The sequence below is a fragment of the Haliaeetus leucocephalus genome, unplaced genomic scaffold (genome assembly GCF_000737465.1).
Source record: "Haliaeetus leucocephalus isolate CR32 unplaced genomic scaffold, Haliaeetus_leucocephalus-4.0 Scaffold227, whole genome shotgun sequence".
In the NCBI taxonomy this organism is placed as follows: domain Eukaryota; kingdom Metazoa; phylum Chordata; class Aves; order Accipitriformes; family Accipitridae; genus Haliaeetus; species Haliaeetus leucocephalus.
The window spans coordinates 685,919-711,184 of NW_010972663.1; the positions used below are offsets into that span (position 1 = coordinate 685,919).

General features: G+C 51.6%; 1 protein-coding gene and 1 long non-coding RNA gene across 5 annotated transcripts; one reads left to right on the plus strand and one right to left on the minus strand.

Annotated features, from left to right (window-relative positions):
* The first annotated feature begins 890 nt into the window (after positions 1-890).
* LOC104831525 lies at positions 891-7,309 on the plus strand. Its single transcript, XR_774303.1, has 3 exons — positions 891-1,157; positions 6,615-6,621; positions 7,299-7,309. It is a non-coding gene; the product is annotated as an uncharacterized LOC104831525 (long non-coding RNA).
* On the minus strand, positions 2,758-23,844 carry ARHGAP35 (Rho GTPase activating protein 35). Of its 4 annotated transcripts, none has more exons than XM_010567172.1 (7): positions 23,758-23,844; positions 11,467-15,421; positions 6,809-6,953; positions 5,511-5,588; positions 4,899-5,030; positions 4,391-4,496; positions 2,758-4,206 (listed from the first exon to the last, which is right to left on the minus strand). In XM_010567172.1, the coding sequence occupies exons 2-7, from the start codon at positions 15,163-15,165 to the stop codon at positions 3,846-3,848; spliced, it is 4,521 nt and encodes a 1,506-aa protein (XP_010565474.1). In that variant the 5' UTR covers positions 15,166-15,421; positions 23,758-23,844; the 3' UTR covers positions 2,758-3,845. The 4 variants fall into 4 exon arrangements, with proteins under 4 accessions (XP_010565474.1, XP_010565476.1, XP_010565478.1 ...); XM_010567174.1 differs by having other exon boundaries at positions 23,823-23,842; XM_010567176.1 differs by lacking the exon at positions 23,758-23,844 and adding an exon at positions 23,542-23,683.
* Between the last annotated feature and the right edge of the window lie 1,422 nt (positions 23,845-25,266).

Below are 25,266 nucleotides of genomic sequence, written 5' to 3' on the forward strand. Positions count from 1 at the left end.
CCCCCCCCAGGGGGGATCAAAAACACCCGGAGGGTTGGATTAAAATCCAATTAAAGCGCCCCCCAGGGTTGGGATTGCCCATGCCCCTCCCAGATGCTGTTTTTGTGCAAAAACCCCCAGTTTTGGCTGCTTTATATTTATTCACTCACCCTCAGCGTGGGGGGGTGGGAGGATCCACACCCTCCTGGGGCGTTTGCTGCACCCACCACGTTTGCACGCTCATTCCTGCTGCAAAAAATGGGTTTTTTGAGCAAAACTCGCCTCTGCGTGGCTCTGCTCTGGGGGTTTTACTAAAAAATTAGTGTTCATTGGGGCGCCGTGCCGGAAACGGGCGTTTTTAGCCTCAGTTTTTGCAGCCCCCGCAGTTGGTGCAGGGCAATGAAGCGGAGATGGACTGGGAAATAAAAATGTGGAAAAAGACCCAATTTGTCACAAATTCATTTGCACGCAGAGGGAAAAACCCCAGTTTGCAGCTGATTTGCCCAAATTCCTGCTGATTAACCTGAAAATTGCCTCCCCACTTTGCAAATCCCAGTTTGCAACTGGTTCCCAGTTTGCAGTGCCCGGTTCCCAGTTCACCACTGGTTCCCAGTTTGCAGTGCCCAGTTCCCAGTTTGCTGCTCCTCCCATTTGCTGCTGCTCATTCTGTTCACCACTGGTTCTTTGTTTGCAGTGCCCAGCTCCTAATTTGTTACCTGTTCCCAGTTTGCAACTGGTTCCCAGTCCACCAAGCCCAGTTTGCAACTGGTTCCCAGTTTGCAATGGCCAGTTCACTGCTCATTCCCAGTTCACCACTGGTTCCCAGTTTACAACCCCCCTCCCGCACTCCCCGCCCAAAAAAAACCAGCACAGTGACTTCGAAATTATTCTTATTTCTTTTTTTTCTTGTCTTCCTTCTCTTTTTTTCTCTTTTGATTCAGCAGGAAAAGGGCCCGGCCGGACCCCCCGAGCATTAAACAGTATTTTTTTTTTATTTTTATTTTTCATGCACTAATCGCATCGGCCCTGGAAAATGTCACAAATTGTTAAAAACGTCTTTAAAAGAAGCGGAAAAAGGCAATGTCTATCACCAAAAACTACGGGGCGGGAGGTTTGTTAGACCCTAAAAATACAAAGAAAGAACCGTTAGCGCCGGCGTTGCTCCTGCCGACCCTTTTGCCGGCGCATCTCCCCACCCCCCACCCCCCCAGACCCAAAAATTCAATTTATTATCTTTTTTTTTTGGTGGAGGAATCACTTAAATGACGAATTTTGATTTTTGGGGTTTTTTTGTTGTTTGTTTTTTAATTTACAGTGGGGGGGGACCCCCACCCAGAGATTTTTTTTTTAATTATTTAAATAATTTACGTCCTGCTTTAAAAATGACTTTTTTCCGATATGACGTTCCTATTGTATGACGGGGTTATCCCCCCCAAAAAAAGGGAGGGTTCAACCTAATGGGAAAAACCTAAATCCCCAAAATTGGGAGTTCTATCCCAAAACTGCACTGGGATCTGGCGGGTGAGGAGGAGGAGGAGGACGAAGATGTGGCGGTAGGGGGAAAATTGTTAAAACGTAGTGTTTTGTCCCATTTTGGAGGGGGACGACAAGCAGCAATGCATCCGTCTCCCAGTTTGAATTTTGCCCAATTTTGCCTTTTTTTTCCCCCAGCCCTTTGCCAGCACTGACACTCCCCCCTCCAACACCCCCAAAGGCCCCTCCGGCTGCACCGAAAGGCACCAAACCCCCAATTTTTAACAGCAAAAAACCCTCCCCCGCGGTGAGAATTGTTTTTTTGTTTGTTTGTTTCTTTTTTCATACTTTTCGGGTTTATTTTCTTCTTTTTTTTTTTTTAATTCTTTTTGGGTTTTTTTCTTCTTTTCAGGGTTTTTTCTTCTTTTTGGGTTTTTTTTCTTCTTTTCGGTTTTTTTTTTTGGCCAGTTTTATTAAAAAAAAAAAAAAGGAAAAAAAAAAAAAAAGGCCGGCGGCCACTATTTACACCAACACTTTTGTTTTAAAGCACGAGACTGGAGAAATTGGGGGAAAAAAAAGCCCTTTTTGGGGGTTTCCATGGGCTGGAGGAGTCTGTGTGTCATCCCCCCCAAGGGGTGGTTGGGAGGGGGCAGGTGTTTTTGGGGGGTTTTGGGCTGTTTTCATCACTGGTGGCGGGGAGTTGAAGGGGGTTTTTGGAGGTGTCTTAAAGTGCGAAGAGACCCAGGAGGGGCGGCAGGAGCCTTCCCTGTGCTCTCCCAGTGGTACCATGAAAATCCAGTTTAAAACCACCCTGGTACTGGGAGGAGGGGTGGGGGAAGAACCCATGTGGACATCCAGGTGTCCCCATCCCCCAGGGGTCCAAACCCCCCTTTCCTGTGGGATCCGGGTGTCCGAGCCACCCCCACCCCCCCCCGCATCCCCGTCCCAGGGGGACCCAGGCAACCTGGGCACCCCCCCCATTCCCCAGGGCACCCAGCCCCCATCCCCAAAGGCGAACCAGGTGTCCTTGCTGCAGCCAAATTCCAGCTTTCCTTCCCCAAGCTGAAACGCGTTGAACCCAACTCCAAAATTGGCACCGGCTTTTCCAGAGGAAAACCTGCAAATCCAGCCAAAAACAGGGTTGGGGGGGGGGGATGGGGGCAGTGGGCCCAACCCCCTCCCCTCTGGTAAGTGCTTAATGCCAAAATCCCTGGAGAGGGAAAAACCGCAGGGTGGGGTGGGAGGGTCCTGGCCAAAAGGCAATGCTGGACACCCACAAAGGCTTTTTGGGGGATGGGTGGAAAGCGGGGTAGGTGGGGCCCCAGGGAGGTCCTGGGATTCATCGGATGACTTGTGGGATGCGCCGGGTGACAGATGAGCCTTGAGTCATCTCAGATAAGTCTTGGGATGTGTCGGATGACCCTCAGGACGTGTCGGCTGAGCCTCGGGCCACATCAGACAAGCCTTGGGCTATGCTGGACCGTGTGGGATGAAGTGTGGGCTAAGCTGGACCACGTGGGATGATCCTCGGGCCCTGGTGGACCATGTCAGATGAGCCTCATGTCATGCTGGACCATGCTGGGTGAGCCTCAGGCCATGCTGGACCATGTCGGATGATCCTTGGGCCATGCTGGACCATGTCGGATGATCCTTGGGCCATGCTGGACCATGCTGGGTGAGCCTCAGGCCATGCTGGACCATGTCGGATGATCCTTGGGCTAAGCTGGACCATGGTGGATGAGCCTTGGGCTAAGCTGGACCATGTGGGATGAGCCTTGGGCTGCATCAAACAAGCCTGGGGCTGTGCCGGATCACACTGGATGAACCTCAGGTCCCATCAGATGAGCATCAGCCCATGCCAGACCACACCAGATGGGCCTCAGGCTGCACCACAGCGTGTTGGATGAGCCCTGGGCCGTGCCGGGCCATGCTGGGCAAGCTGGGATGTGCCGGACGAGCCTTGGGCCACATAGGATGGCCAGCGCCAGGTGAGCCACCAGCTGCATCCCATGGAATGCAAGGGGGTTTGCTGGCGCCGGGGCCAAGCCGAAAAGTCCAGGGGCAGATGGAGAAGCATCCAATCTGCCGAGCACCCTGGCACATGGGTCCACTGGCTCAGCCCCACCGTCCCACTGGTGCCAGATCCGCTCCTCAGCCCCCTGCCCAAACCAAAAGGTGGGGAAAAATCCTCCTGCAGCCCCAAGTCCAGCTGCCCTGGTACGCTCCCGCCATGCCCAAGTCTGCTCTGGGGCGGGAGAGGGCGAGCCCAAGCCCGGCGTTCACTTCCCTGTCTCCACTGGGCGCCCCAGACCAGACCAAGATTCTTGTGGGTTTTTTTTTCCGGTTGGTTTTTGTTGTTTTTTGTTTTTTGTTTTTTTTTCCCCGGCACCAGCTCACAGCGTGTGCTGCTCTGTGTGCAGCTGGGCTGGGAGGAGTGGCTGGACGGGTGACTGTGGCGATGGAGGTGGGGTCCGGGGAGGTGAGGGCTGAGCCATGCCTGGCGTTGCGGGGAGGAAAGGGGTGCCAGGGGGGGCGGCGGATGGAGAACCAGGAGTGGCACTGGGGGGCTCGAGGATGGGCCGGTTGTAGAAAAAGAAGGGGCACTGCTGGATGAAGAGTTCGATGATTGTCTGGTAGGTGCGGGTGGCCGTCAGGGCGTCCATCGTGCTGAAGTCGGGTCTCATCAGGGTGGGCCAGAAGCAGATGGAGAGGTTCTCGCTGGTCATCAGGTTCACCCGATGGTTGTGGCTGACCCTGTGGTGGGAGAGAGAGAACAAGACGATGCCAGTGAGGGGCCAGCAGGGCCCCCCCCCCCCCGCCCCCGATTGCCTCGACGCCATCCGGCTGCAGAGGCGAGCCCCAGTACTGGTGTTGTGGCAGGGGCAGGGGGGGCGGGTTGGGGTGCTCCTCCCCGTGTCCCAGGAACCCCGATATGTACTTGTTCAAGTGCCCGATGACGTATTTGAAGACCTCATAGTTCTCCTTGGGAAACTTCCTCAGAACTTCCTTCAGCGCATGGAGCTTCTGCTCCCGGTCGTTGATTTCTGCCAGGAGGAAATGCAGAGTCGGGGGGCTGCTGTGGCAGAGAAATGCTTGCCGGGCATCGCAGCTGGTCGTGGCAGCATCCCGCCGTGGGATCCCTCCTCTTTGTGGGGGGGGATTTTTGGGCCACTGACTTAAGCGGATCATCAGTCTTTCCCAACCCAGCAAAAACCCACGCGGCTCACGGGTGCAGGATGGCGCCGAGCGGTGATGCTGGGGCAGAGCATCTCCAGCCAGAAACGGGCTTGGAGGGTGTGAAATAATGAGGAGACATGCCTGCAAATGGGCTTTTATGGTATTCATTAATGAGATGTGCCCACAAATGAGCCGGTATGGTATGAATTAATAAGGAGATAGGCCGGGCTGGGGTGGGACGATGGTCAGGACCCCCTGGGCATACTCACTGTGGGCTTCCACCAGCTCAACCTGCATGGTGTAGGGGACCAAGGGCTCGGGCAGCTCGGAGAAGAAACTCTTCATGGCACCGGCCACAGTGTTGACAGTGAAATCCTTCTCAGCCAGGTCCAGCCCGTGATCTGCAAAGGGAGAGAGTCTCGGGGTTACACCCCCAGGTTCGTGGTCGCAGCCCGAAGTGCTTCGGGGGTGCAGGAAGCTGACAGGGAGATTTGCTCTGAAGCAGCTCGTCGCTGCCGCCGGCAGAAAACTGCCTCCAGCCACCAACCCCAATCTCCATTTCACAGAGGATCCAAACCCTGACGCACAGCAGGCAAACCAGTGGCAGGAGGGGCACGAAAATGGATAAAACACTCAGAAAAACGTGGGGACCAGAGAGTCCTGGTGCCTGGCGTCGCTCATTGGGATGGCATGGGGCAGTGCAGCCGCAGTGAGCATGTCAGCCTTGTCCAGGTTATAAAAACTACAGGGCTTAATTGTGCCCAAACATGGTATCATCCCAAAACCACTTCGGTGGTGGTGGAGGGGATGTAGGCACGTTGGGTGCGGGCATCCCTTGAGTTTTGGGGTGAGAAAGGAGGAATCTCGGTGGCAGAGGTTACCCTGGTCGAACTGCCGCTGCAGGCTCTCCATCTCCGACTTGTTTCCACTCACGCGATAGATGCCTTCAGTGCTCAGCCCTGGTGAGGAAAAAAGAGCAGGTATCAGTGCAAGGGGGGCATGAGCAAATGGGGTGGGGGGCTTTCGGGACAACCCCCCTATAAACCCGTGTTTATAGGCATTAAAATCCGTATGTCTCATTTGCTCCCCAGAGCCTGGAAGTGATGACACCCCAAATCCCTACCCCTCCGTGAAATCCTGCTCCTCCGGGATATCCTAGTTTAAACCCAGCCTGTGATCTCATCCCAACAGGGAGGAATTTCCCTATTTATTATTTTTAACCTTTTAAACCCAGCGCCCCGCTGAGATCTCTTTTTTCATTCAAAAATTAGGAGGTACAGCAAGTTAACATCAAAGTTGAACCAACCCGCCCACAGCTCCATGCAGAATTTCTCACCCCTGACTTATGTTTTTACCCCCCATTCTATTTCTTTTTACACGGCTCCTCCAAACCTCAACCTTGATTTTAGGTGATTTATCCCCAGCATAGCATTCAACTCCTGACATCGCTTTGTGCTCATTTAAAGCGTTAATGATTAATTCAAATTACAGCGCACTGTGATGACTGACATCTCTTCTGCGCAAGGCATTTCCGCCTAAATAATGGTCTTTTTTTTTTTTGGTGTACAGAGTGGGGAAAAAGAAACAAAACCTGGTCTCCCTGAAAACACTGCCTGGATTTTCCGGATGAGAGACCAGGGGGGTGAAGCGTCACTGACTTGTTTTTTCTTGGATGCGGCAGTGGTGTTGGCTCATGCTTTGCCATCGGCAAAAAAAAAAGCCGAGAAAGGGGAAGCACCCACCGCCTGATATCCCCATTACAGTTTCCTGGAGCAAGAGCCTGGTGGGGGAAAAAGCCATCAGAAAAAAAGCATGGAGCTTATTTTGGTGTTAATTAGGGCTGCCAGAGGCTGTAGCCATCAACATCAACCACTTGGAGGGAAAGGTGCAAGGTGGATGCACCCAAAAAAGTCCCACCTGAAGGTAGCCGGAGTTATTTCAACCCTTCATCTCTGAGGCCGGGATGGGAACAGCAGATGTCCAAGGCTGGTGGTTCACCAGGCACGCCCATTTCCCCAGGTAATAAAAAGGGATCCAGGGAAGAGTTTTATGCCTTCTCAGAAAAAACCACAGCGACCTGAGCTTGTGATGAAGAAGAAACCTCCCCATGCGCTGCCATCGCAGCTTGCAACAAGACCTTTCCCCCCAGGCAGAAAGCTCCGCAGCCGGTTCCTCTTACCTGTTGCTTCGATGTACTCAATGCATCTCTCAATAAAGATGGGGATGGGTTTCTCCGGAGTCACTACATTGGTCAAAGGCACCCCAAAATAGTTGCTTTCCCATGTCGTCTTCGTGATGGACGGCCGAGGTTTGGGCTTTGGCTTCTGTGGGAGAGAGAAGAGCAAAGTTGAGGCAAATACCCCAAATATGCCCGTTTATTTAAACACTTTAATCTGCAAGTTGACCCGTTACCATGGAGATAGGAAGGATGCAGAAGCTGCTCTTAAAATTTTTACATGGCGAAGGGTATTGGAAGCCAAAATCCAGTTATTTTGGCAGGAGCGACACAAGCCGATCCAACGGGGCAAGCCACAGCCCCAACAAACTCCCGCTGCTCCTTGGCCAACCGATCCGTGCTGAGCGTAGCTGTGGATAAAGCCTAAAACACAGCGATCACTTTGCCGGGCTGAATTCCCAGCTGGGCCAGATCCAGCAGGAGCTGCGGGGAGAAAAACCCTCCTGGAGGTGCTCCCGCATCCACAGCATCCTCACTGACAGCCGCAAGACCCAGATAAGATGCCAATTTCAGTGGATTGCTATTTATTCAAGCAACTTATTATCTATTCCAAAGCATTAGTATTCATTACAATGAATTATTATTATTTATTCTAATGGATTATTATTTATTCCAACGCATTATTATTTATTCCAATGCATGTAATATTATTATAATATTATGAATAAGACACTTATTCAAGCAGGCTGCTATTCTTATTTACTAAAGTGAATGATTATCATCGTAATGTATTTATTCAAGAGAGAGGCGGGGGTGGTGGTTACAGAAGAGGAAGCCACTTCTCCCAACACTCCCTTCCCTGCTACAGAACATTAAACCTGACCGAAGGCTTTGCAAAGCTGACGAATTTCATCCCAAACGTTGTCGCTCGCCAATGTCTAAGGTGGAGCCTCCTGGATGTCATGGCTTAGGTGAAAAATAAATGGCGACACTGTTTTCATCAAAATGGGCATTTTTGTCAGTCTTTAGCTGAAAAAACCTCTCCGGGTGCTGAAGGGAAAGACCAAAAAAAATGGGAGAAGCCAATGGGACTTCACCCAACTTGATGAACTTCTAGGATGAAGCAGCTGGTCTGGTTGATGAGGGGAGAGCAGTGGAGTGTCCACTTGGGCTTGGCTAGGACTTTTGACACCTTCTCCACCAGATTTTCCTGGAGAAGCTGTTGATGAGCAGAGGGTAAGGTGGGGTGAAGACTGGCTGAATGGCCAGGCCCAAGGGGTGGTCATCAGTGGAGCAAAGTCTAGTTGGAGGCCAGTGCCCAATGGACTAGCCCAGAGGTCAATCTGAGGTCCAGTCCTGTCTAACATCTTCATTAATGATCTGGATGATGGGGCAGATGTACCCTCGGCACGTTTGCGGATGACACCAAAGTGGGAGCAGAGCGTTGTGCTGCCATCCAGAGGGACCGTGACAGGTTGGAGAAACGGGCTAATGGGAATCTCATAAAGTTCAACAAGAAACGCAGAGTCTTGTCCCTGGGGAGGAACAACCCCAGGGACACACTGGGGGGCTGGGGGCCACCCAGCTGGAAAGCAGCTCAGCAGAGCAGGACCTGGGGGGCGGGCTTGGTGGACACCAAGCTGACCATGAGCCAGCAAGGTGCCACAACAGCAACCAACGGTGTCTGGGGCTGCATTAGACAAAGCGTTGCCAGCAGCTAGAAGGAGGTGATCCTTCTCTCCTCAGTGCTGTTGAGGACCCACCTGGAGTGGTGGGTCCAGCACTGAGCTCCCCAGTACATGAGAGACATGGACATACTAGACAGAGACCTTCTAGTGGCCTTTCAATATATAAAGGTGCTTATAAGATGGAGAGAAACTTATACTAGGGTCTGCAGTGACAGGACAAGGGGTGACAGCTTTAAACTGACAGAGGGGAGGGTTAGGTTGGACACAAGGAAGAAATCCTTTGCAATAAAGGTGGCGAGACACCAGAGCAGGTTGCCCAGAGAAGCTGTGGATGCCCCATTGTGGGAAGTGTTCGAGGTCAGGTTGGATGGGGCTCGGAGCAACCTGATCTAGTGGGAGATGTCCCTGTCCATGGCAGGCGGTTGGACTGGATGGTCTTTGAAGGTCCCTTCCAACCCAACCCATTCTATGATTCTACTATCAGAATTTTGCTACTAAACTTTAAGGAAAGAGCAAAATAAACCCCACAACATATCACCAAAGCAAAGGTGGAAACCCAAATGCTCCTCCAGCCTGGGCAAGGCGGTACCTGCCAACACACACCATTCCCAACAGCAAAATGAAGATGAAACTGTGACTTAAAAATAAATCCCCACAATTAAGGGGGAGAAATTAAAATGTCAAGAACTGCTATTAGTGGCAGCATCTGCTGCCCGGCCACATCCCTTGGCTTCCCCTTGGAAAAGGGGAAGTGCTACAACACAGCATGGGACCAAAGCCCAAAAATGCTGTCTGGAAACTCCAAAAAGCCAGTTATAAACCCAAACAAGCCAGTTATAAACCCAAATCCGCCAGCTGGAAACCCAGTCCCATCAGCAAAGCCTCCTCCCCTTGCAGAAGAGTGCAGCCTGCTCTCCTCTTAGCATGTCCCACGCCATGGGAGTGAGTGTATCCATCGCCCATAAGGGAAGTTTGTGCCCCTGTGGGTATTTCGGGAAGACTCAAAACACCCATTTCCGGGGGGAGTCTCGAAACACCCTTTTTGTATGAGAGCAACCGGCTCTCCCCAATCCCCAAGCACCCCCCGATGAGTGGGAGCGTCTGGACGGAGCTTTTTTTAATGCAGCAAGCAGAAAACGATGCTTCAGCAGTTGGACGCAGAAGGGAAATTGAGGAAGCTCTCAGCATGACAGAGCAGGGAGCGGGATCGTTCCTGGAGACCGAAGGCATCGCACCAGGCCCATCCCCTCCCCACCAAGGAGAAGAGGATTTTGGTTTGCTCCTTCCTGCTTGGCAGATCGTTGTGGGCAGCTCTCCCTTTGTTTCCAGTGGAAATTAATAATGCCTCTTAATTACCGTGATTGGTTTTGCAGCAGCAGGCAGCTCCAAGCAGGACGTCCGGCAGCTGCTGCTGCTCCCTCTGCCAGGTCAGGGGGAGCACAGCCCCCGCTTCCCTTCCTCCTCCTGCCTCCCCTCTTCCTCGCACACATATATACACCCACATCGTAATGTCTGCGTGTATAGTGTACGTGCCTGTATAGATGTGTACATAACAACATGGGCGCGTACATGTATTTGTGCATATAACTTGTGTGTTTGCATGTGTGTATATGTATATAACTTCTATATGTGTGTGCGTGTACATAACACTTATGTATAAGATACGCGTGTGTATATAATATGCACATGCGTATATAATGGTGCATTGTGTATATGTGTGCTCATGTGTATATGTGTGTACATAAGCATATGCATATGTGTGTATATAAAGCGTGTATGTATGTGTGCACATGTGTGCATGTGTGTAATGTGCATATGTATATGACCTCCATGTGTGATGTCTGTGTGTATGTATATTTAACATGTGTAATGCATGTGTATATTTAACATGTGCATGTATATGTCTGTTGGCATGACATGAGTGCCTCTGTATATGCCATGTGTGTGATATCTGTACATATATAACATTTGCATCTGTGTACGTATATAATGCCTGTATTGTATGTTTCTGTATGTTGTACATATATGTGTGTGCATGTGTGTGTGTGTGCTTCCATTCCACTGCAGTGCCACGCATTTTCGTTCCCATGGACCATGCAAGCATGACTTGGCTTCTCCATCTGCATCCATGCGTGGGACCCAAGATGTCCACCATGTCTTGGAGTGGGCAGGACACCCACCACATGCCCAACACTGCCACATCATGCGTAGGGCTGTGTGGCTTTGATGGCCAACCATTGGCGATCGACATGCCAACTGCTGGCCAAGAATTCCAAAGATTACTCAACCACGCAACACTGCAGACCAGCAGGCTTGTCCAAAACCAGTTTCACCCTCCAAAGAGCAGATCCACAATTGTGCCAAAGAGCGGCAGCAAATCCAGGTGGATATAAGTCTGGTTTTGTAGAGCTGTGGCAGCACGATGCGCCTAGAGAAGAGCCTTGAGAAAAGCCACCCAAGAGTAGCAACAGACAACAACTTAGATGGGTCCTCAACTTACCAGCGTCTTCCCTGTTCAGACACATCTAGCTTCACCCCATTTCTTTAAATGACTCTATGCCAACAATAGTGCCTTTACTCCATTCATCCATGTTAAAGAGAATTTACAAGGCAGATGGAGGCCGCATTTCAAAGCGCCCATGTTTCAGCTAATTGTCCCTTGAAACTCCTAACTTCTGAGCACGGAACAAACTTTCTCAGAAGAGTGTTGCAAGGGTGGAAATGATGGAGTTGATTTTGGCATAGGACTGCAAGTTCACACAGCCCATGCCAGCAGTGACTTAATGCACGATAAAAAAATAAAATAAAGAGATTCTGTGCTCACCCTACTCAATCAATCAGTAAATACATGAAAAACACACCATGAATGCAACGGCAGGGGCTCCCACCCTCCTTCAGGCTTTACACTTGGTGATACGTCCTGACCTCTACCCCGCAAATCCCATGATCGAAGGGCAGAAAGCACCAGCCTACCTTTGTCGTCCTTCTCAGGCTGCGCAGGATGTTCCTCCTCCTCGGATCTTCCCCGTCAGCTGTTTCATAGGGGATAACAGCATTATCACCTTTATACCCTTGGGAAGTCTGGTCCTCCTCTTTCTTTCGAATGGGTCCCAGCTCATCATCGCTCCCAACACTGAAGCTGGTTCGGTAGCTAGCAAACCTGCCCAGCCTCGTGCAGCGCGTCCGATACAGCACGGGCTTGCTAACGACTGACACCTTGCGGCCCCGCTCCAGGGAGCTGGTGTCCATCTCGCTGTCCGAGCCGTTGCCACTGCCATTCGATTGGGTTTTGTTAATATTTCGGATGGTAATAATCTTGCCCTGGGTGCTGTCGTGAGGCACGGAGTAGATGTTCTCCTCTTCATTTCTGGGTTTGACCACAGCGTCCATTGGTTCAGCGTAATCGGAAGGATCGAAGCAGTCTGTGGGCAACCAGCTGCTAGAAGACATGGACTTCCTCTGCCCATCCCGATGCCCCTGCTCCAAAAATGACAGGTCTCCCTTTGTAATGTCAAAATGCACAGGGGGCTTTGGTTTCACTGGAGGAGGTACTTTGTTGTTCAGCTTGCTTTCAAAAGTGCTCATGACGGAAATGAAAGACAAGCCATCGTTCCCCTCCAGCTCCATGGAAAGCTTTGAGTGGTCTTTGGGCAGGGTGGGCATGGATGTGTCCTCTCTGAAGGGGCTGTAGGTGGGGGGCTCGATGTCCTCCTCTGAGTCCTGCAGGTTGGAGTTGCAGAGAGGGGAGCCTGCTCGAGGTGAGTTGAACACCTCCTCTGTTGTGCTGCAGGCTTCGGCCACGTTGTCGTACATGTGGGTGGCTTCGATGATGTTTTTTTTCTCCACCACGTCCTTAAAAAATGAGTGGAAAATCTCCAGCTTATGCTGTGGCTGGCTACAAGGTATCGTGGTGAACTTGCCATCAATCTCCTGGGCGATCTCCTCACCCTCGGTGAGCTGCTCTCTGCTCAAGTCGTTGTCCAGGATGTCTATGGAGCCGTCCGTAAGCGCCACAACTTGTATGGGGATGATATCCTGCACCTCGCAGAGAAAGGCACGTAGCATGGCCAGGGATGCCTTGCGTTTCGCTGAGTAAAAGACAATGTACCCATGGACGAGCCGGCTTTTCCTAATGCTAAAGGAGGAATGGTAGGAAAGGAGTGAGAGCTCCACGCGCCTCTTGTGCGGCCCAATGGATAACTCAAGGAGGACGGAGCTGCTGCTGCCGCACTGTGAAGGTCTGTAGGTCTGGGACTGCAGGATGGGTAAAAGGATGTCGTCCGCGTTGAACGGATCTCCGCACATCAAGCACATGACGATCCGAAGGTCAATGTCCGCCAGGTCTTTGATGCTGGAGGTTGAGCTGACGAGGTTTAAGTTGCGTTTTGAGTCCAGCAGCCCCTTCAAAACCTGGCTGATCTGCTTCTCATTGATGTTACGGCCGTACCCGATGCCAGCAGATGCGGGGTCCAGAAAGACACACTGCAACTTGCTCGCGATCTGCTGGCCTTGCTGTATCAAGCTATGTAGCGTCTCGCCACTGGTGTCCCCCCTCTTGTTAACAAGGATGAGCGTCAGAGGAAGGTGAACCAAGTGATTATCCCTCCTGCCAATGGTTGACTCTCTGCTCTTTTCGATGCTTTCCACCACATAGGACAACGACTCCTTCGAGTTGTAAAGGCAGAGACAACCATGAGGCTGAAAGGTAGGCGTCTGGAAAGAGTTAACAGGGAGCCGGACGTTGCCCTCTATCGGCCTCAGGGACAGCTCGTACATCTTGCCTTCGATCACATACTTGTCATCGTTGGTGCAGAGTGCCCGGATCTCATTGGCCAGCTCGCGTGCCAAACCGTCCTTGCCGAGGATCACCAGATTGATCCTGTCGATGTTGGAGTCCAAAAGCAAGTTCTTCTGGTTGCGTTCGGAGGGCCTGATGAAGCGGGAGCTGATCAGGTGCTCGATTTTAGAGTCTATGCAAACCGGGCAGCTTGGACATGTTTCTTTTGTTGGGTGGTACACGAAGTGGATGTGCTTCAAAATAAGGGCGTCCCGCTCAGCCTGCAGCTTCTGCAGGGCTTTGAACCTTTGCTCTTCACCCAAGACATCCTGAATGACGCCCATTTTCTCCTTGCTGGGTTTAGCGTCAAGCTCCAGTTCATAAAACAGCTCCGAGTACTCCAAGAGCAGCTCCTGAAACTCCTCCTTCGCCTTTTCTATAATCTGTTTTTGGTGCTTGCTGTAGATGTCCATATAAATAGACTCCTCCAGCCACATGTAAAAATCCTCGTTCATAATGAAACTGCGTGCTTCCTCCCAGGGCTTCCCAGGTGTGATGAAAGGGGAAGTCTCCAGGTTTTCTTTGAAAGCTCTTCTCATTTCTGCCCTTTTCCTCTCGTTCCTCAGCTTTTCTAAATGAGCTTCGTAGAGCTGCTCAGCGGGCTGAGTCTCCATCAGGTCGAAGGGAATGCGCTCGTTCTCCGTGTTGTCAATGTGGCTTGTGGCATCCCAGGGCGTCTCTTCCAGGACAATAAACCATTTCAGAAAGTCTGGCTTCGTCTCCAAGAGCTTCTCCACTTTTATGCAACTCAGGTGATCTATTTCGTCCAGGTCCGGAATGAGGGCTTCAAACGCTTGAGGAAGCATGGCGAGATACATCTTCCGCCGGCGCTCTATGTGCTCCTGCTTGAGGCGGTGGACATGCTGCAGAAACAGCTTTTTGGCTTTCTGCGTTCCTTCCAGGTAGACATAATCCTGATACTCTGGAGAGGACTGCATCTTGCGGCTCATGTTTGACCATGTCTCGTTGTGGTTTTTGACGATGCGGCTGACCAGCCACTCATACTTGTCTTTAGCAGCAGCTATCTGTTGACTTTGCTGTTTCAAAGCTTCGAAGTAGGGGATGATTTTAGTCTTTCCCCGGCTTTTATCAATCAGCTGCACTAAGGTGCTGAAAGCCAAGTCAATGTTCACATTGGATCTAGCTGACGTCTCCACAACCTGGAGGTTCTTTTTGCTTAAGGCAAAAGTATGTGCATCCCTAATGTACCGCTCCACGCCTTCGTCACACTTTGTCAGGACCACCACGATGGGCTTTTTTGTTTTCGCTAGTTGATTGTAAAGATTTGAAACAAATTTGAGCTGATCATCAAAGTTCCTGTTCATACCCCTGCTAACATCAATGCAGAGAAGAAAGCCATCCACCAGCAGCTTTCCATCCGGCATCTGTTTTTGTTCAAAGTCCTGTTCCAGGCCAAGCTGATCAGTGCAAAAGTACATGAGCTTTTCAGCCGATGCCAGTTTGGTTGCAGCAGCCCTCTTGATATAGGGCTGCAGGGCCGTGCTGCGGTGAGGCTGAAAGGTCTGGTCATCAATAAACTCCGTCTGTTCCACAACATGCATTTTACATTCGACGCAGTCCTCCAGGGAACGCACAACTTCCCCCCAGTAGAGGAAATGGTCATTATTGACCACCCTTCCCCCAAAGTCACTGGTGCTGAGAACTGAAGTGTGGTCCAAATGAAACTCATCCGCGCTGGGCCGTACAAACCGGTTGCAAAGGCAGGATTTCCCAATGCCGCACTGCCCCTTCTCCTTCTCCGTTCCAGACAATCCCACCACGCTAATGTTATAGGTGGGAATGCGAACATCTTGCTTTCTTGCCATCATCATCATCCACACATCCTGTCCCAGTCAACCGTTTCCAAGAGGATCAGTGTTTCTGGCACCCGAGAGGATTAGTGTTTCCGGCACTCAAGAGGATTAGTGTTTCCAGCACCCGGTGCAACTTGAGAGCTCAGTGGAAGGTGGGGTGACAGTTCTCAAGCCAGGCAGGGCGCCGGGGTGATGAAGTTCGTCGTTCCCATCCTGTATGTACCAGCAGCGCTTCAGTTCTTGCTGGTCCCCATCATTGGACGGCCGACGTTTCCCCCTAGGAGAAAAAGAAACAACCATCAGCATTTCAGCTCAGGAACCCCAAAGAGACCTAATTCTGCCCGTACCATTTTATACACCTCGCACTTGAACACTAGTGCTGACGCCAGGGAGATACTGGCAGCAGCCAAGACGTGCCAACCGCAGCATCCGACTGAGCGCTAACCACAGTGGGTACTGCTTCCCCACTGTCATCACAAGCGGCTTGCGGGCGCAAACCACAAGCCAACCGTGTCACGAAGGCAGATCAAGGTCATGGTCTGCCCCCCAGCCGGGAACGGAGCACGAAAAACAGGTCAGCAGCGGAGGGAAGAGCTGAGGGGACCCACAGCAGGGCCTGGGGGAGAGGGCTTGCTTCCCGGGCGTTTCCAAGTCAACGCTGAAAAGAAAGCAAGTAAAACAAACCATCCCGTCTTGTCTTTGCTTTTTGACCTAAGATTGCACATAGCGCTGGCTTAACACCCAATACTGCTTCTACCAGGAGGATTACCTCTTCACTCCCCGTGGATAGATGGGATCTAGTAGGATCAGAATAGCTGGAAAGAGAAAAAAAAAAGCCAGCGAGATCCATCTAAAGCCTTGAAGAGGCACCTCAAGCATGAGCTGACACAAGGGAGTCCTCCCAGAGGGAACAGTATTAGAGGGAGAGATGATTCTAATTACGGCTCCTGAAACTATGAGCGTGGTCAGACACTGAAAAAGGTTGCCCAGAGAAACTGTGGATGCCCCATCCCTGCAAGTGTTCAAGGTCAGGCTGGATGGGGCTTGGAGCAACCTGATCTAGTGGAAGATGTCCCTGCCCATGGCAGGACAGTTGGACTGGATGATCTTTGAAGGTCCCATCAACCCAAAACCTGTGATTCTATGAAAAACGGCAGTTGAGATAGTTTGCTTTACAATCCAAGAATGGAAGTTTTCAGCTTATGGCAAAAATCAAAATTAACTTGCATGCAGATGACATTGTGGGTCGTTGGAACAATCCAGGAAGCACAGCCTTCCACAATGTCTCCTCCACTTTGATATCTGGATGGTGCAGTTCTTCCAGTTCCCCAGCTGGATTGAATCACACAACAGACAAAGGCTGCTGTGAACCTGCCACACTGTCAGGCGCTTTGCTTTCAAAAACCTACCCTGACATTCATTTGATCTCAAAAAACCCACATTTCACCCCTCCATGAGGTCACCTGCATCAGTCAAGCCACCAGGTTACGTGATCTGAATGCCATGAAGAAGTGGGTGTTTAAGCTTAAACACAAGAAGTTCGGGCATTTCAGGAGTCAGTCTGCAAACTCTTGGCTCTTCTGTGGACACGTTATTTCCTGCGGGAACATCACTTATTGGCAGCGTGTGTCACTCCTCAAGGTGAGACTCTTGCAGGTAAAAAGGTGTAACAGCCGCAGCACCAGTGCAATGTAAACTATGCTGCCGAGCTGCTGTCAAACCTTTAATTACTTCACCTAATTATTCATCACTCAATTTGAAGGAATGCAGTTACTCCCTGGGAGGCTGGACGGGGCTCAGGGCTGCTTGTACAGCTTCTTCTGCTGCTCCACTGGAAACCACTCTTCCTGCTGCATTTTTCCTCAATCCTCACTGCTTCTCCCCATTTTGGAGGATGAGTCCAGGTGGATGCCAAGCACCCAGACCCTGGCGAGACATCAGCGTGCTCCGGCTTACCCCTGGTGCTGTTTAAACTGGTTTGTCTGACCGGCGGCCGAACTGGCAAGCCGCTGCGGCTCTCCTATCTCCCCTCCAATGCTCCCATGCTCCAGTCAGAGAGCCCAGCTGATGCGGCAGCTGGAAACACGGCACAGGCACAAGGACAGAGGGATTCCCCCAAAGTTGTAAATTTTTTCTCCGTGTCCCAGTAGCAGAAAGTCCCTGAAATGGGTCGTTTGGATCTTTGCAAAGATTGATTTAAGCTTTTAACCATCTGGGTCCGAAATGCTTAATCTCGTGCAACAGATGGGCTACCCTTCGTCACGCAGCAGGACGAAGTGTCTCCCCAGCCATGCCCAGCCCTCTTGCAGACATAAAACCACTTTCCCAATTTTCTGCAAAAAATAAAAACCCCTGGAGCTGCAGAGCTGCTGGTTTCCAAGACCAAATCTGTGATGAGTGAGGGCAGCAACATACCAAGCGTCTAACAAGGGGGAGGAAGGGCCGGCATGGAGGATACTGCACCACTGCCCATGTTAATCCTCAGCGCAAAGTGGGCAATTTATTAACAAATTACAGTACGTGCCTGGGCCAGGCGACAGCATTGTCCAATGAATTTCTGACAAATTTGGTGAAAATCAGATTTTCTGTTCTCTTTTGCCTGGTGGGGAATCCGCCTTTTTCTGTTCAGCTGGCAAAACTCACGGTACGCACAGTTGCAGAAGCACTTCCACAGACAGGTTTTGGGAGCAAAAGTGAATTCCAGCAGAGGCAGCTCCTTCAGCTTCCCACCATCACCTTCATCCTGCTCACGTTTGCTTGCACAAGCATTTCCTATGCTGGCAAAAAGCAACAGACTGGGATATCTGAGCACACCGTGGGTGGGGTTTCCACACCAAAATTATAGAAGTTAGATGTGGATAATAGTTCAAAAAAATCACCGCGCATCCTATGCAACTCCTGAGAGCCATTTCCCCTGCTTCCTCTTGTGGATCAGCTTCATACCTTTAAAATCAGACTTTAAATACAAAAAAAAAAAGTTAAATGCAAGGTTTCAGAAGCACAGCGGCGTAAAAGCAGGTTTTGGGGGAACACGGGGACATGTGGCGGGATCAGTCCTGGCCAGCGCATGGGAGCATGCCCGTTTCCACCGTGTTTTTCTGCACATGCTGCAAAAGCAGCTGGAGGGATCAGCCCGGTGTGGGGATAAGTAACCCACCCCCAGATTCAGACCCAGGAGCCACAGAAAGCTTCACACCCACCCTGCTTTTGGGTGCGCTCACACTCATGCCTGCGTGTCCTCAGCTCCCCATTTAGCTTAACCTAACGAAGCGATGTCCTTTATCCTCTGCTCGGGGCATGGGAAGGGGAAAATTGGTGTCAAACGGCGCTCGCTTTCATTTTCTCCCCTAAATCTCTGAGTCAGGAGTTACTCATTTATGCCACAAAGTCCAGCCAGGAAGACCAGGAAGAAGAAGGGACCTGCTCTGTTAATTCCCAGCAAAGCAGGGGGAATTTAGCTCTTGTTTCCTCTTAAGAAGCTGGCAGCAGAGCCAAAGAGAAGGAAAAAAATAAAAAGGTATTTTCTGCTCCCAGATACCTGAAACCTGGATATGACCACAGCCACCAGTGACAACAGCTCACACAGTCCTGGCTGCCGATAAGCCTGGGCGGCTGCCGGCACTCAACCCAGCTTTCCACGCCAGCCCCCAATGCTCACTGCATGCGTGTGTCGCAACAGTCCCAGAATTAATAGTACGTTCAATTAAGCAGCTTCCCAAATGCTATTAAACCAGAGACAAAGCTTTCTTCATGCTCTCTGTGGCACTCACCAGGGTCACGAAGGCCCTGGCGGGTGCTGCAGGAGGAGAAACTCCAGCTTGTGACTCAAAAACCCCTGAGGAAAGGGGACCCGACGGCAATGCGGACACCGCCAACCAGTTTTTGGCATGGCTTTTCATTTATTTAAGGGGAATGACCTCCGTGTTGCAGCTCTCCCCAGGTCGATGGGATCCTCTTCCTCCTCAACCTGCTGCCACAGATGCCCAGGGCACCGAGTGCTCTGCACAGCATGAAGCCAGGGGCTAAAATAACAGCAGAACAGCATTCCCAATGGGAAATCAGACGAAATTAAATCCAGGGTGCAGAGGGTTTAAGGAGACACACTCCACCCTCAGCTACACCTTGTCTGTGGAGCAGTGACTGGCTGGACCACAGCCCGCCATGGGACAAACCTCTCCGTCCAGTGTGGTCTTGCATCCAGAACCCCTCTGAAATTTGCATTTTTAAGAAAACCGAGCGTTTAGTATAAGCATTTTAAATTAAATAAGCTAAGGTTCTAAATTAGAAGCTGGACTATGCAGAGGCAGAGACAAAAAGAAATGGCAGCCCCACAGTGCCTTGAGGGGACACAGGGCACCTCCAGCACTTTGTTTTCTGGGTGTATTAACATCACCAAAAAAGTCATCCAGAGCTGCCCGGTGATGGGGTCCCCTGGAGATGCTGCTGCTCCCCAAGCTCTGTGTCTCTCTGGCTGCCAGTTAAACCAGCTGGTGCCATGGACCAGCCTCAGATGTGAAACCTACGGTCGTTCTGTCCTCTGCAATCGGCAAACCTGAACTTGCTTGAAGCCCTTAAAAAAAAAGCAACCCTCAACCTTGAAGCTTAAAAACGAAAGGAGTGGGTTCGGCATTCCCCTTCTCTGAGGAAGGCACATGGCACAAACCCACCACAGCAGCCAATTCAGGTACTCTGGAGCCAGGCTTGCTTATCTCAGGCATTTCGGTGAGCGCAGCCGTGGTGTCATCGAAGCGCCACAAAATAATCTGACGGCTTAAACGGTGGAAATACCTGGCCAGGAGCCAAGCGGCCTGGGCTTGCTCTCCCCAGCTGGATCATTAAATCTTTGACTAAAATGAAAGGCGGGGGGGGGATAAGTATGTGGTTAAACAGTATCTCACAACAGGCGGGCAAAGGTTTTTCTGCAACGAGGTGGCATCCAGGACCATCTCACGTCACAGCAAAAGTGAATCCGCGTCCAGGGTAATGTTAAGCAAAAATAAATACACCTTGAGGCTACAACTGCTCTCCAATAAACTACTATTTATCCATCGTAAGATAAATATCCCAGACAGTTATTCACATCAAAATACCATAGCAGAGAAAAAGAAGAATCTTCATTTAAGTGCCATTTCTTCTCATCTAGGTATTTAAAAGTTGCCACAACGCTACCTTCAACACAGCCTCAGAATGTGGCAATGCCTCTGCGTTTGTCAACTCGTAAAAAGGCTTTAAAAACAATCCAGTAATCCTGAGACAAAAGGCAAAGGTCAAGTGCTATCATGATGGGGAAAGGAATAGGCAGTGCTGCGTGAATATTAATCATCTCCATCCGCTGGCTCATCTCCCACAGCTCTCACCATGAGAGAAGCACCAGGCAAAATCAACCTCTTACGGGGCTTGTTTGGGGGTATTTTTTTGGTGTGCCAGCAGCAGAGACAGACCTGTTCTTTCACCGTCTCTCTGGTGACACATAGGAAAGAGTGATGCGTGGCAAGGTGCAAGCTCTCTGTGGGGACTCGTCCATCGCCTCAGCAAAAGCAGGTTGCCTGCAAAATGGCAAGCTTATCCCCTAACGAAGGGGGTTTCACAAACGAGCAGACTGACCGGAGCACCTGTAACCCCCTTCCCTGGCCAAGGCCAGCTCCTCCAGTGGTGTTCCTGGCAGGAGAATGAGAGAAAACAGCTTTGAGGTGGGTTGTTAGAAACATGGCATCGGGTTGAGTTGTTGGCTCTGCCAACAGCTTCACGAGGGCTTAGACTGCAGGGTTACACATAGACATATATATATATGTACACGTGTACGTGTGTGTACATATATATATACGGAATTATATATATATATATATATATATGGAATCATAAAATGGTTTGGGTTGAAAGGGACCTTCAAAGACCATCCAGTCCAACCCCCTGCCATGGAGAGGCACATCTCCCACTCGATCAGATTGCTCCGAGTCCCATCCAACCTGACCTCAAATGCTTCCCACAAGGAGGCATACATAGCTTCCCTGGGCAATCTCCTCCGGTGTCTCACCACCCTTATCACAAAGAATTTCTTCCTTGTGTCCAACCTAACCCTCCCCTCTGTCAGTTTAAAGCTGTCGCTTCTTGTCCTATCGCTGCAGACCCTGGTAAAAGTTTCTCTCCATCTTTCTTATATTGAACAGCTGCAGTAAGGTCTTCTCTTCTCCAGGCTGAACAGCCCCAACTCTCTCAGCCTTTCTCCGCAGCACAGCTGCTCCAGCCCTTGAACCATCTCCGTGGCCTCCTCTGGACCTGCTTGAGCAGATCCATGTCTGTCTTGTGCTGGGGACCCCAGAGCTGGACGCAGGGTGGGGGTCTTAGTGGAGCGGAGCAGAGGGGGGGAATCCCCTCCCTCGACCTGCAGCCCAGGAGACGCTTGGCTTTCTGGGCTGCGAGCACATATTGCCAGCTCATGTCCCAGTTGTCACCCACCTGCATCCCCAAGTCCTTCTTCACAGGACTGCTCTCCATCCATCCCTCCCCCAGCCTGTGCTGGGACAGGGGATTGCCCCCACCCAGCTGCTGGACCTTGCATTTGGCCTTCTTGAACCTCATGAGGTTCATTTTGGTCAACTCCTCCAGCTCGCTCTGGATGGCAGCTCTTCCCCTGAGGATACCAACGGCACCACTCAGCTTGGTGTCACCTGCAATCTCACTGTCTAGGTCGTTGATGAAGGTATCAGAACAGTACTCGTCTCAGTATGGACCCCGATAGACACCACTCATTGCTGATCTCCATTTGGATGTTGAGCTGTTAACTACAGTCAATGTATATGGGCATACATTTATATTTATCCATATTTATGGACCAACTGGGGCCCTTCCTGGTGTATTGCCACGAACAGCCCCAGAGGCATTCAACCCAACCAGAAACATCTCTGCAGTGGGGATGGAGCTGTTCATCCCACCCAGCCTGGGTGGTTAACAGCTCCACCACCAACCACCTCCCCGAGAACGTACCAGAGCGTTAATCACCCTGACCCGGTGGCTAGCAAACTTGAAACTAATTTTCAAGAAAAATAAACTGGGGCAACATCCAAATGAGTCAGCAAGGAAGAGGCCAAAGGATGTCAAAGTCGTAGAGATCCCTCAGTGAAGGAGCAAACACCAACTGTTGAGTCCCAGCCCAGCCGGGCAAACACTGGTGCACATCACTTAAGTCAGCCGTGGCTAGAAGATGACTAATTAGGCTTCAAGCTCAGCATGAACAAACGCATCACCTTCTGTGACAGCCACGCCAAAATCTCATCACCATAAAAATCACTTTTACACACCCAATTCCCAACTGCAATTGCAATAAATCCAGTCTCCTTCAGAAAAATGAGCAGACCTCACCGCCTCAACCCCTTGCCCACCCCACCTAAGCCAATTCACCTCAAAATGAGGGTCACCATTGCCCCACAGCTGTCAGATGGCTGCAGACACCACGGACATGAAGCTCAGCACATGCCTACCCCCCATTTTCCTGGTTTCACCAGAGTTTGGAGGCAGGGAGGGAAGACGCGGCCACGGGGAGGGATGGATCTCGGCCACGATCTTATTGGGTGTCTTTCTGCAGGGTTTCACAGCCCCCCTGGACGCTCCCCAGTCAAACTGCCTGGCTCCGAGGGGACCAGCTCCTCTCCCAGCAGCACCAAGAAAACCCACCATGGTTTAGAGGGATGGCAGAAAATTATCCAGGTTTAGCCCCCACGCTAAAACACGGATCTCTATGAGATGCTCACGATCAGGTCACGCTGCTTCAGAGAGGACAAGCTTCCAAATCGGCATCCCTAAAATCACTCTGGATTCAGGTAAAGCCTAAATCTCTCCAAAAATCACCATTTGCTGATGCCTCGGGGTGGGTGATGCTCTGAGGACTGAGGGAAAACCTACCCGGTAAGCAGACGTGGCCAGGGAGACACCGGGAGGGAACCGAGGCTGCTGGGCAAGAAGGAAAAAAAAAAGACTAAAAAAAAAAAAAAAAAGAGCAAAGCAGGTGTGGAGAGGAAGGAAGAGCCAGAGCGCAGACACCGACCCTCTCTGGGAGATGCTGCTCATGCCGCGCTCCAGTGAAGGTGCTGTTTCGGATGTGCCACTCCCTGAATCCTGTCCTCTGAGCCAGGACGAGGAGATGCGCAAGTGCCTGAGCAAGGAAAGTCCTAAAATCGGACGTTTTGCACAGCTAGGAACCACAATAGCCTTTTTTTTTTTTTTTTTTTCCCCAAGGTAGCAAAGGAAAAACTGAAGCTCCCTGAGGCTCGGAGGTGAGCGGTGCTGCCCCAAAGCGCCCAGGAACATGGACAGAGAAAGGGAGGGATTAAAAAAAAAAAAGAAAAAAGAATTTAAATTTATTTTTCCAAGTGCTGTCAAAAGCCTGACAAAGCATGTTACCCTAATGAAGCTTCCCTGTATTGGGATGGAATAAGGAAAGCAGCAGGAGCCTTGGCATAGGAGCAGGCATCCTCTGCCGCGCAGCCTCGGCACCCGGCTCAGCACCTTTTTGGGTTTTTAATTTTAAAATCAAGTGGTTTCTCAAGTCTGTCCACCCCCCCCCCCAGTTGGTGGGGCAAAAGCAGAAATAAATGAATTCAGGCCATTAAAAATTACATCACCAGCCGGCCCAAGCGCACGTCAGGCCCGTCTTTATCTCTGCAGATTTAAACGCCAATTACCGGCGGCTCGTGCGGATACGGCAGCTCCTGGAGAAAAAAAAATTAAAATAATAAAAATCACTACCAAGAAATCAAAGCCCCCATTTCCGTTAAAAACCCCAAATATAAAGAATCATTGTGCGAAGCTTAATCTCCCAGCAAACGCCTTAACTGTTTCCCCGGCCCACAGCCGGCGCCGTCAATTTATTACCAAATAAAAAGACGCTTTTTAATTGCCGGTGGGCATCGTCGCAACGACGGCTTCGTTCTGAGAGAGCCGGGGCAGCTGCCGGTGGGCGGCTCCGGCACCGTTCGAACCCCAAGCTCGTCTCCGGGGGGGTTGCTGCCGCCGCCGGAAAAGCCAAATGAACATGGGTTAGCAGGGGAAGATTTCGGAAACGGGCCGGAAAAATGAAAAGGGGGGTGGTAAAGAGGGGGGCATTTGCCACCCAAAAAGGCGGATGCTGGAAACGCCCCCCCCCCCCCCGAGGGGGGGGGACACCCCAAAAAGGCAGCAGCACCACAAAAATCAGCCTGAGGCTCTCCCCCCCTTTTCTTTTGGTGAGGGGGATTAGGGCTCCCTCCCCTGCTTGGGGGGGGGGGGGCTAGGAGCTTGGTTCCATGGCTGTCCCCACTGTGGGGGACCCCCCCAAAACCCCAGCCCCTCCATGAGACCCTTCGCAGGGGAATCTGGGGGAGCGCAATGCCTACCTCCCCCCCCTCCTCAAGTGGGCGGACAGGGTGATTCCCCCCCCCCCAAAGTGGGGCTGCAGCCCCTCACACCCTGCTGAGCAAGCCCTCCCTCTCCATAAAGGGGGGATCTTTGGGGTTGGGGGGGAAAAGCCCCCAAGCTCTTAATGGTGGTGGGGGGTCTGCATTCCCTGCCCCAGAGGGGGAGTTCCCTCCCTCCACCCCCTTGCTGGTGGGGGGGCCACGGATCCTTTAAGAGGGGGTGTGTCTCTCCTTCCCCCTCCTAGCTTGGGGGGCCAACCCCCTCTTAAGGGGTCTCCCCCTCCCTCGCTCACCCTCTCAGGCCTCCTTTAGCCTGGCGGTGGTGGTGGGGGGGGGGGGTGTGTCTCTCCTCCCAGGACCCCTCCCCTTAAAGGGGGGCTGTCTCCCCACCCCAGGGACTCTCCCCTAACTGGGGTCTCCCGCTCCCAAGACCCCTCCCCTAAAAGGGGGGGGGGGGGGGCATCTCCTCTCCCCAGGAGGTGTCTCCTTTAAGGTGGGTGGGGGGTGTCCCCACCCTGGACCCCTTCCCTTAACGGTGGAGGTCTCCCCTCTCCTAAACGAGGGGGTCTGCCCTTCCCAGACCTCTACCCTAAGGGGGGGGGGGGGGGCTGTCTCCCCTCCTTGGACCCCTCCCCTTAAGGGAGGGGGGGAGACCACCCCCCCCGAGGGTGGTCTCCCCCCCCGCCCAGACCCCTCAACGGGAGGACCCCCAGGCCGGGGATGAGCCGCCTCA